The following is a 12,138-nucleotide window of genomic DNA, read 5'->3' on the forward strand; positions in this document are numbered from 1 at the left end:
AGAAGGAAAGATTATATTGGGGTTGTAATGTTCTGATGGAAGTATGGCCCAATACATTAACATGAGAGCTGCTCCTGCGCTGCAATTCCATGAACTGAGCATGAAATGTATTTTTACTCTGTTAAGCTTAGGTTTAAAAAGGAAATAATTTTGAAGTAGAAAGCCAGAAATTATCAATTTGAAAGTTGTCAAAATAGTTTTTCAAAACACTTTTCAAGTAAAACTATCCTAAAGTGGGGTCTCTACCTCCTCTGTAGATGATATCCTCCTTGGTGAACTGATATTTTCCAGCTGAGAAAATACTAGCTTCAGTGAAGAGAAAAGTTGGTGCTTAACACAGCACAGAGTGAAGTGAATAGGGAGGAAATGTGGTTAAAACGCTAAAAAGGGAGTTGTTCCTTGTAGGACAAATAGATTTAGGACAAGGCTAAAGAAGAGAGGTTACAGGCACAAGATGCTTTAGAGCAAGGAATTTGGCAGCTGAGAACAGCAGCAATAGACTTTTAAAATTGTATTTAATGGAGTCAGAAGCACATTGTGTGGGTCTAGAAAAATGAATTGATGATAACACCCAAGTTACCAGGGCTGGCTGCTGGGTGTTACTCTTGTGACAGAGGAAGGGCAGGATTTGGGAGAACAGGGTAAGATTTACTGGGAGTGATCAAGAGCACAAGTTAAGAAAAGGCATGTATACACGTGTCTCTGTGTGGATAGGTGTGAATATCTGTATTGCTAATCAGGAAAAGAACCCAAGGTGTGAGAATAGATGGCTAAGAATGTTCATGAAAAAAGTTCTGTATTTGTAATTTGTGTATAGGCATACCAAATCCTGTATAGTTATCTCTGCAAGAAATGCTCAATCTTGTTTGCCCAGAAGAACAGTCTCTAAAATTTCTTTTCCCCTTCTTTCTGTTTTTGTGCTGTAGGAGGATGACAGTACTATAATTAATCCCCTCTTGATTCTGTTGTGGGTGCTGTAGCTTCATATAGCAGCATTGTTACACACTGAACAACCTGAAATTTTTGCATCTCACTTAAAAATTGAATTAATGGAAACAAACCATTCCCATAGGACTGTACAGAAGACAGAGGTTATAGAGCATATTGAAAAGAAAAATGTTGTCCAGCAATTTACTCATAAATCTGAGGAGTTTCCGCTCATGGGAAAACAAGACAAAAAGTTGTGTGCCTGACCTTCCTGGACATTGAATGCCCTCAAATTTCACCATGAAAGCATTTAAGATTGAGTCCCTGTTGAACCAACTAAAGCAAACAGAGCATGGTCCCTTTGAAGTTCTCTGCATGATTCTCAGTGCTGTGCTTGCCCTCAGCTGTGCTCCTTTCTGGAACAGGAACTGCTGGTGTCTGGTTTGTGGTGGGGAATGTGTCTGGGGGGAGATGTGACCCCTGAACATAGCTTTGCTTTGATAGTAGCACTTTTGTCACCTGCTCTTCGTCGTTGTTGCATTCAGCTCAAGTGCCTTCAGTGTTGTCCTGGGGTGTAGCTCATGGGGCGTTGAAAAGGGAACAGTGGTACAGGCTAGAAAAGGGGAGTGAAGTTTACTCTGAGTTCACACTCCAGTTCCCACTCAGCATTTAAATGTCTGCACTCCTGCAGCTTTTCCTGGCAGCCCCGAGAATGGGACACAGACACCCAGGAGAGCAGGTATGGGTGGCTGTGACCCCTGTAACTCCAAACCATTCCAGCAGCAGGCTGTGGGCTGAGCAAGTCCTGGGCTTCACTGAAGTCTCACCTGCAATGTGTCCTCCAGTTCCTGGGTGCAATCCCATGATTTTTCCTGGTCTTCCATAAACCAGGTGTAATTTGTTGTGCTTATTTTCAGGCGCTAGGGAAGCAAGTTGCTTGAGTCGAGCACTGCATCCAGCTATGAAGACTTCGGGGAAATTATTTAACAGACTTCAAGAGAGATGAATCAAGTGGCCTGGCTTTAAAAGCCTTACCCAGAGCAGGTAAGATGCTGCTGGAACTCACATGTCAGAGCAGAGACATCCGTCTCCTGACTTGGGAGACACAGCCTGTTCCTCTTTAAATCTGTGCTGTGTGCTGCAGTGCTCTGCATTGTTGCCATGGCAGAAATCTCCCCATAGTAATAACCTCTTTCAGAGAAGGTTAAAAAGAGACAGTGCACATGCTCAGAAACGCTGCACTTGTTCCGTTAGCAGCTTGCAGCGGCCATTTCAAAGAGACCATCACAAAGACGAGAGAGAGATCAGGTACTGATATTTTTTTCCTTTGTTGGAGGGGGTGACTTTTCTCGTTCTCAGAAGTCCATGCACAGATCTGTCTCTGTTCCCAGTTGCACTGCAGAGAGGGGCCACCCTTGAAACCTGTCATGGTTATTCCTCACGGACAGCCAATTCCCACAGACTAAGAGGCAGTAGTTAGATGTGCTCTAAGGTGATTGCTGCACTCTGGGAGCAATTGTTTTGCAGCAGAGCTTGGGCATGAAGCTGAGCTGACACTGGGGTGGATGATGTATACTGTACCCTGAAAAAGTTTAACACTATACCTGCTTTGTTTTGTTGAACCTTTGTAGAACTCTGCCAACTGTGAATAGCCTCTGCTCCTGCTGACCAGGAGGAGGCTGGTATTATCCTATTTTACTGTTATCTGGAGACACTATTCTGTGTCCTGTTGCAAAGCCTGGTGCCTTTGATTGTACTTGCTTTGATTGTGGATCAGCAGTAATTAAAACAGAAAATCCAAGCTGCTTGTTAGGATTGTAATCCCTTTATTTTAAGGACTGTAGAAATAAAAGGATCACTTATAAATAGTGGGGGAGATAGGAAACCCAGTTCTGAGGTTATAGGAATTATATTACTAGATTTTTTTTTTGGGGGTGGTGGTGGTGGTGTGCAATCACAAATAGATCTGATTCTCCATGTACATGTATGTCTCATGCTTCTGAACCACCCCCTACTCTTAGGTTTAGGTGCACAGGGAGGATCTGTATAATGCTGCTTCTTTCCTGGATGAGTTGTTGGTTTGCACGTGCTGCAAGCGTTCATGCAGAATTTGCAGCTTCAGATTAGCTGTGTCTGAAAGGTGGATTGCATAAATCAAAGAGCAAGCTTGTTCTGTTCTGCATTTCTGGCAAAATGGGGGAAAACATTTTCTTTCCAGCTTCCCTCTATTGCCCTTCCAAATGTGAAATACAAGCTGTTTTGGGGAGTGCTGTACTCTTGCTTTTTCAGTACATGCAGATTTTAGGTTCTTGTGCAACATCTTTTGCTTATTATGCACAAACTTAAAAATCAGCAAGAGTCAGTATGTTGTCCTGCTTTCCTGGGTTTAGCTAAAGAGATTTTTCATGTAGATTTTATTACATTGCTACAATTTAACTTTATTTGAGTTTTTTTCTTCCATTTGAATGTACAGGAAAGGAAGGTAGACTTGGCTGAACCAAGAACTGCCTTAACAGTTTGCCGGGATCCTTGAGGCTTGGACTCAAATCTGTAATAGACAGTTGCAGTTTGAGCCAGTCCAAGTGTCCCATGTTCCCTCTTAATTTGAACAGTTTGCCTGTTTTGATCAAGCAAATACTTAATTTGAAACCTGTGTACTAATAAAAATTTTACCTTTGTGTGAAGGGGAGTTGTTGCCGGACCAGACTGCACCTATCTTAGGGGCATGGTGTGGCCTGCCTGTGATGTTCAGGAACAAATGGATGGCTGCAAATAAAAATCAGAAGCCCAGATTAGGAAGGGAAAACAGAAGGTCAAAGAGTTTTGATCCATTTACCATTAGAAGTTTTACCTATGAATTTGTGGAGCTTTAACAAAAGTCTTTTCCTTCACCTACTTTCATAAAGGAGTAAGTTTTTGTGATCTATTTGGTATGTAGTTAATGATATTGGTTACCTTCACTTATTATGCTTGGGAAAAGCTGGTGCTTCAGTAAAGGGAGCCAGAAGGTAAAAACCTAATTTCCAGTTTCACGTCTATTTCAGCCAGCCCTATAATCCCTGCAGTTTGATCTCTGAGTCTAAAAGTGAACCAGATGTCCAGATTCACGTGCTAGTCTGGGACCATGTTGTTAGAAGAAAGATTGGAGTCACAGAGTAGACAAAGTTGCTGGCATCCTGGCTTGCAAATGAAACCAAAAATTTCTAGGGACTTCTGATCTTCTCCTTCATGTCTAGAGACATTTTCTCCCAGTTAGGTTTTATGTGCACTGCTGGTAAAGTCCAGAGAACTTTTGTTGATGCTTTTATGTCTTCTGATATATTTTTTTCTTTCAGAGGAAGGACTGCCAATGCTTTAGCCATCAGGAGCAATAAGTTCTTTTTAAAAAAACCCATGTACCCGTAATGTTCCTCACTAACTTGTTTATGTCTCTTGACCAACAGAGAAGCACCTGTTCCCAAGATGCTGGCACCCTGCCCTCTGAGAAGAACGGTTCTTATATTTCCTTTAGTTTTTGTGGTTGCACTACTGCTCTCAAAGCCTGTCAGATCTGATCAGGAAGCAGGAACAGCCATACCAGCTGAAAGTACGTACGACCCTACACAGTTCTCCTACAGCTTGTAGTGGAGTTTTAATGTTGCAGGACTTCACATCACTGAAACTTGTCCAAATAATTCAAACTATTTTGGATGTGTCTTACATTGTTTTAAAACCACACTTGATAGCATACCACTGCTGTTTTCCTGCTGCATCCAAGGTTCTCCCCTCTCTTACTCTTGTCTCCTGCCTGTTACTCTCTTGGTTATACCTGAAATCTGCCACTGTTCTGCACCTTTCCCTTTGTACAACCCTGTCATTGGCTAGCCCTTTCTGTGCCAAGAATTACACTGTTTGCTTTTCAGAGACATTAATGACACTTGCTTTTTTGAACTAACTGATGGCTATGTCTTTAATTCTTAGAGATCTACTGTATTAATGTCAGTAGTTTTTATTTTAAAAATTCACAATGACAATGCCAGGAAAGCACACTTTGTGAACACCTAGTCTTGTAACCTTCAACCACCTAATTCTTTGCTGGTTGGTGTTGAGTTTATTTTGCCATAAACATAATGACAGGTCCTTCCATCAAGTTGTTGATGTGGAAGATGCTGTCCTCTCCTTTTGCCTGGTGCACATATAACACTAAGGTTGGGTGGTGGTGCAACAGAGAGGTTGAATACTGCTCAATGTGTTCTTGTGGTGTTTGGGGTTTTTTTAATTCTTAGCCAGTAGAACAATTTGGCAGACTCCTTTTCTCCAGCAGACAGGATTCCTGTCTACTGGCTAGCACACAGATCATGAGCTGGAAGCTCATACTCCAATTTATCAGAGGCATGTAGTAATCAGTCAAATATGAAGTGCTTACAAAATAGGCTGACAGACACTGCAGGATTTTCCTACAGCACTGTAAATTTTATCCTTTCTTCCTTAAGAGCAAACTAAACCTGCACTTGGATGTTCTCACTTGTGCAATATTTCCTATGGAGTTGTCAGAGAGGCACAGGTACCGTGAAGCAAATAAGAGCGTACGTAGAGGCCGATGATTTGAAGACACCTCTTGTCTATATCTATTCTGTCTCATTACTGCTCTCTGTTAGGGCACAGCTTTGTGTTATGTGATGATCAAGGCAAAGCAAGCCTTGTGACCTTCAGTCTGGATATCCAGGTACAGAAATACTGTCTTAAACACTGCAATTAGTCCAGAATGCAGCAGTTCTGCTTATCAGCAATGCCCACTAATGACAAGGCATTCTGTTTATCTGCTGCTTGCTTCACTATCTTTGGACAAAGCTGCATCATAGTCAAAATCAGAGGCTAAGTGATCTAATTCTGTGATATTGTAGTCAATTTTATTCCATTACCTTTCTATTTAGAGCTCAAGTTTGTGAGATTAGGAGACACAGTTTTCCAAGGAACTTGTTCATGGTTTCAGAGATAGTTTCTGAAAAATCTGAAGAGGATGTTGAAAATATACTTGGAGTTGATGGAGCAAAATGAAGGGATCAGGCTAGGGGTTTGGTGTTTTCACACGTTCAACTGTCACAAGAGAAGAACAAGGGGCACACCAATAAAGGAGGAAGATTTTAAATGCAAATTTGTTGAAGTAATTCTTTTGTCATTGAGAGACTGGGTCTCCGTGGTTTCTATGGTCATCACGATGGTTGCTACTACACTTTTTGTAATCTTGTGGATTATACATTTTCAAAAGCAACTGACAGCAAAAAGCAGAGTTAAGGGTGAAATATTGAGCTATGTCTCACCAAAAGCTTTGATGAATTTTTCCACAATTGAGCCACTTTACACTTTTGTTTATATTCAGAACACTTTCTCCCTGCAGAGTCCACACCCTTAGGTAAAATCAGACCTAAATCTGAGGGATTATATAAGGTACAGAAACACATGCTCTCTACCCGAGTAACCTGCAATCCAAAGCTCCCTCTCCTGTTTTACAATCACTTGGCTTGTTCAAGAGTACATACCTCAGTACTCACTCTGGGAGGTCTTTTCTGTAGCTGTTCCTCATACTCAGAATCACTGTTTATTCCTTCTACTTAATACTTCATGCCATATTGTCATAATTTTCTACTAAATCTTCTACTAAATGCCCTCCTAGGTCGCCCCTGTGTTGATTGCCACGCATTTGAGTTCATGCAGAGGGCTCTGCAGGATTTAAAGAAAACAGCTTATAATCTAGATACACGGGTAAGGAAACTTTTTTTTTTCCCTTAATGTGGAAGAAAATGCTGTGGATAAATGTACATAAGGTGGGTGGAATTTGTACAAGACAGTCAACTGTGCCTGTCCTGTCTTCTAAGGTGGGGCTGAGTAATTACATTCCACCCCGCTATGCAATAATCTGAGGATTTCTTCTGCCATGGGGTATTGGGGACACTAGGAAACTTAGAAAAGAGTGACCTGACAGTCCTCATCCCTCTGTGCTTCTGCTGAGTTGCAGCCATTCACGTTGCCATTCTCATTCCGGATGCTGAGCACACACCTTTGTTTTTATATTAGGGGGAATAAGGTGAGAGCATCATCTGTATTTATTACCCAGAAGAAGAGAGCCAGCTCAAATAAAAAGCCTACTAAAATAAAATACTCCCCTGCACATGCTTTTACCCCTGGGAAGAGTCTATGGGAGGGAAGATCATCTCATAGATACTTTTTATATTGCTCCAATTCCATAAGAATGAAAAATGCCACAAAGTAGAACATCACAGGAAACAAAACTTGTTTGCCTTGCAGTCAGTGTGAAAAGTGCCAAGGTTTATATTTTCATTCTGTGCAGGAAGTTAAATCTGTCTCTTGGTACTGCAGCCTGCAGTCTGTGAGGAGCTGTATCCCAGCTGCTCTCAGACAGCAGTGTCTCAGGAGGGTGGCTTTTTCCCCACCTCCTGTGGATCCTTTAGCTGAAGTGCTAGATCTGCACTCTTGCACAGATTTCTCAACAGAAGGCACTCATACCTTTTTATTTTTCTAATCTATGGTCAAGGTTGTTCATGATTCAAAGCCGCAAACTGGCATCTTTGAAGAATGGCTTGAGGTAACTGAGCAGGGTCCATGATGTTTAGGTGAAAATGCAGTTGCAGGAATGAAGATGCCTTGAATTGTGACACTAACAAAAAAATCCCAAACAAACATTCCAGCAGAAACAGATTGGTATGTAGCACATTTACAGTTAAACAAAATCTGTTCAATAATTACAGGTCAAGTGTATTTTGGGCTTCTTCATGAAGATATCTCATTAATTAATATATCTGCTGAGCACTGTATACAGCTCAAACAAGATGTTCAGATTGTGCTGTAAAGTGGTTCTAGGGCACCTATTCCTTCTTTTATAAACCTTTGAACTTTTCACCATAATTTCTAAATCTTGATTATAAAATATCACTATCAATAACTACAAAAATCTTCTATTATTGTCTGTGGCAGTGGCCTTTTAAGACACCTACAGCATGCAGACCAAGAGAAAAGATTTATAAAATACACATATCCAAAGCAGGAGCACCAGTAAGAACCCCAAAAATAGCAAATGTATTTTAATACAGCTAGGAATTCTGCGTGTGTCTTCAAAAGACAATTTTACAGTATTTCAGTTCTTGGTTTTATTATTCAGCATGGCTCAATTTGATGTAAACTTGGACTTTTAAGACAGTTGCTTTCAGCCACATATGTATTTTATATTTGACTATTTTAATCTGTTTTGCTGCTTAGTGGGGCAAATGTTTCTGTCCTCAAAAATACAATTCCCTTTGTTAATATTCCCACTGGAGACATTGATTTCCTTGAAAAACTTTTGTTTGCAGGCAAGAGTTTTAGATCATGACTAAGCAGCTCCTGACTGTTGGAGGCGAAGAGATTCCCAAGAGCATAGAGAGGAAGCTCCCATTTAATTCCTTCTACAGATCTCACCCTGCAGTTCTGTACAGGGAAAACCATCTAGTTTTATTTCACGGGCCAAGAGTTTTCACACAAAATTTGGCCCTGTGTTGATCTGGGTGGTGTCTGATAAAGCAAGCTAACTCTAGCATAGGTCGCACAACTTTAATGGGGGCCATAGCCTATATCTCCTTTGTTTTACAAGTCTAGAGATGTTCACAACCTACACTGATGTGGTGATCACTTACTGATTGACAGACTGGCTGCGTTTTACTCATGTGGTACGAGAAGGGTCACAAACCCTTCTCAGAGGTGAGAGGCTGGCTGCTATCCATGTATGTACGAGATCTGTTTGCTCCCCTGCATACTGTTTTCCACCCTTTCCTCACTGGTGGCTCCTTGGAGCAGGCTCTAGGCTGGATTCGTTGTTCTAACAGCAGTAGCAAACTCTGGGCAATCTTTTCTGGGAATATCTGATTCACAGTTTGGCCAAAGGGCAGTATGTGGCAGGTGCAGCTCTGATCATAAACTAGGGAAAGGGTTCTTGTACTGCTGAGAGGGAGCTACTACCATCATAACCATTCAGCCAGTTCACAGCCAGCTTCCCACTGCATCTAAAAGCTGCTCGAGGTAGAGGCCAGCAGGGAGCAGGCCATAAAAAAAAAATCCTGTAAAACAAATCCAGTCCTTGGGCCACATCGTTCACTGTAAGTCTGCACTATGGACACTTATTTTCAAGATTCCAACCCATTTTTCAGAGTTAACTAGTGGATATTGTAGTACAACTTCAAAGAGCTCAGAAACTGTTTTTAGCTGGAACTTACAGGGTTTTTTATAGGTTCAGAATCTGGACCCTGCTCTGTTTGGGTTTTGGGTTTTTTTAGTTGTTTTATTTTGAAATATGCTCTAACCCACTGTGGGATAATAAATCTCTGTGCCAATGTTCTTGTGATCCTGCTCACAAAACAGTCAGCAAAGCTGTATTTAATGCCATTCCTAGAATCACAGGATGGTTGGGGTTGGAAGGGACCTTTAAAGATCATCTGGCTCCAGCCACCCTGCCATGGGCTGGGACACTTTCCCCTAGATCAGATTGCTTAGATCCCCATCCAGTCTGGCCAGTTTTTTTCTTTATTCCTTTCTAAACTGTCAGTAGTTATTTGGAATGTTCAAAGCACATTAAGATAGATGCACCCATGAAAGTAAAAACAAAGGCTGTAAAATGTTATTAAAGATATCTAAGATGGTAAACAGCCTTAGGTCTTGGCTCCAAAGTTGTTGGCTGCTGTCAGCCTCCCTTATTCAAACCATTGCAAATGATGTCAGGGAGATGTTTAGAAGGTGGTGACTGAGTGTCTTCTAGGTCATTAGCAAAATCTGATTAGATCTTTCCAGTTTTGCAGGGTAGCTGAAACGATCAGAAGTGATGCCTGATTTAATACAGGACCTCATGGCTGTGTCTAGTGATTTATCATCTGGGAGAATAAACCAAACCTGACCAGTAGATAGCTTCTCCTCTACTGGAGAAGGCAGGTGGTAAGCAGGATGCTTCAGCCCAGCTCTGCTCTGAGTGCCTCTGGCTGATGTGGGTCAATGGGCAATACAGTTTTAAAACAAAGGCAATTCTATCTCATACAACAACCACAAGGCAGGCAGATTAAGGATTTATTGGCATTTAGAACTGATGGTCTTCATAATGCCTTTTTTTTTTTTTTGTGGAGCTGATTATACTAGTGGGGAATAATTTGAGTGGACTTCTCACAGCTAATGTCTCGTGACAATAAGGAGGAAGTCCTTTTTTTTTGGATCAGAATGATTCTCAGATACAGCTTCATCTCATGATAGACAAACTGAGATGAAGATATGGTATTGATGTCAAACAGCTTTGTGCTCCATGCATCTACAGAAGCTACAAGTGCTCCAAACAGCCAGAAGAACCAAAGTGTATGTGTGCTAGAGCGGAAGAATTCCCAAATTCCCCTTTTGCAGCCCTGGTGTCCCTTCCCTGGTCCTCAGCCCTTTCTTGCCCAGGCAGGCTGAGAAGGTGCAGACCTTTCTGATCATATTGACCTCCAGCTCTGGAAAGTTCCCAATCTGCCCTTATTACTTCAGAAAGTCCCTGTTGGCAGCAATGAATTCCTGGTATTGATGAACCCCAGCTCAACTGAGGGACATCTGCTTTCACCAGTTTGGGGCTCCTTTCCTTAAAGAAGCCAGCAGTCTCGTCTCATGTTCCAACTGTGATGGCTGTATGCCACCTTAGCACCCATCATCCATTTTAGTCTCCAACAGCATATTGACAAGTTATTCTTGTCATAAACATTAAGTTTAAATGCTTAGAGAAGTCCAAACAGAAGTAAATTTCTTCTCTGAGAGGGTGGCCAGTCACTGGAACAGGCTCTTCCGGGAAGTGGTCATGGCATCAAGCCTGTCAGAATTCCAGAACTGCCTGGATGACACTCTTAGGTACATGACTTAGGTTTAGGTAGTCCTCTGAGGAGCAGGGAGATGGACTTGCTGATCCTTATGGGTCCCTTCCAACTTGAGATATTCTATGCTTAAGTCAAGCCTTCCTTTCTCTGTATAACTTTCAACATTTTCCAGGCTGTAATACTCTAAATTTGATTATTTTTCAGTCTGCTTTTAAGTAAAAAGAAAATTTCTGACAGGTCTTGTTTGGGTTTTTTTTAAGCCTCTCATGAACTTGAATGCTTATGCTTCAGTTTGTGTAGATAAAGTAAGACTTTAAGAAAGACAAATAACATTAAACAAAAATAACAGCGTCCAGATGCATCCTGAATGTACTAACGTAAAAAACATGAGCATGTACCAGACTGAATTTCTCCATGTCACAGGAAGTATTGCCATGTTGGTATGCCAATTAATCATGCAAAAGCTGAATTATTTTGCAGAGCAGTAAGCAATAACTCTTTTTTTTTTTTTTTAATCTCAAGCCTCATCTCATGCAACCAACTCCAAATCTTAGAACAAAAATTAACTTTTCTTTGAGAGCAAATTAGTTTTACAGTGCTGACACTTTGTGTTTTTTGATGTTACTTTTGTTCCTCCCTCTTATAGACAGAAACTCTGCTTCTTCAGGTGGAAAAGAGAAATCTGTGCGACTGTGTAGCTGCAAGTCTGCTGAACTGAGTCCTGGAGGCCAGCTAAGGAGTGTCACCTGTTCTGCTGTTTTTAAACTGCAGCTGTATAGAATACAGCATTATGGAGCTCACGTTGCAAGCATGTATTCTCCAACGTACTGAGGAAATTGGGGGGCTGTGTTTTATGATTTGTCTGTATTTTGTTTTGTTTTTTTTAAAGAGTACCCTCTTTTCACATCCATTGGGGTGCTAGTAAGGGCTTGGTTCAGTAAATCTGTCACTTGGTGTTAGAGTAGGGGGAAAAATTTACCTGCTTTGATTTTTAAATCACAGTTGGCTGGGTGCAACCCACAAGATAAATATGGCCAGCAGTACTCTAGAGACACTTGCAGCTGGTTTATGTCTCTAATATGAACATCTCTCTGTGGCAACTTACCAAGTGATATTGAGACACAGAACTGTGGTCTCTGTAGGCTTTCTGTATTAAAAATTATGGAAGTCCTTTCTGTTTCTTGTCTGCGACCATATTCAGGCATGCTGTAGTTCTGTCAGCTGTAATGAGGTATGTGTCACGAGGGGTTATATGTGTGCTGTACTTGGACCAAAACCATTTATATCTTTGTGCTGGGTTTTCTGGTATCCTGCATAAGGGCATTGTATTCTTTAATTAAAATCTTCAGTTTCTTCCCCT

At 41.3% G+C, this 12,138-nt stretch overlaps 1 protein-coding gene across 1 annotated transcript; it reads left to right on the forward strand.

The window, feature by feature from the left end:
- The first annotated feature begins 2,162 nt into the window (after positions 1-2,162).
- On the forward strand, positions 2,163-11,548 carry LOC103773854 (neuropeptide-like protein C4orf48 homolog). Its single transcript, XM_008941233.1, has 4 exons — positions 2,163-2,235; positions 4,371-4,513; positions 6,581-6,669; positions 11,425-11,548. Exons 2-4 carry the CDS (start codon positions 4,390-4,392, stop codon positions 11,494-11,496), a joined length of 285 nt encoding a protein of 94 aa, XP_008939481.1. The 5' UTR covers positions 2,163-2,235; positions 4,371-4,389; the 3' UTR covers positions 11,497-11,548.
- The last annotated feature ends 590 nt before the right edge of the window (positions 11,549-12,138 follow it).

This window comes from Merops nubicus, unplaced genomic scaffold (genome assembly GCF_000691845.1).
Source record: "Merops nubicus isolate BGI_N331 unplaced genomic scaffold, ASM69184v1 scaffold6915, whole genome shotgun sequence".
Lineage (NCBI taxonomy): Eukaryota > Metazoa > Chordata > Aves > Coraciiformes > Meropidae > Merops > Merops nubicus.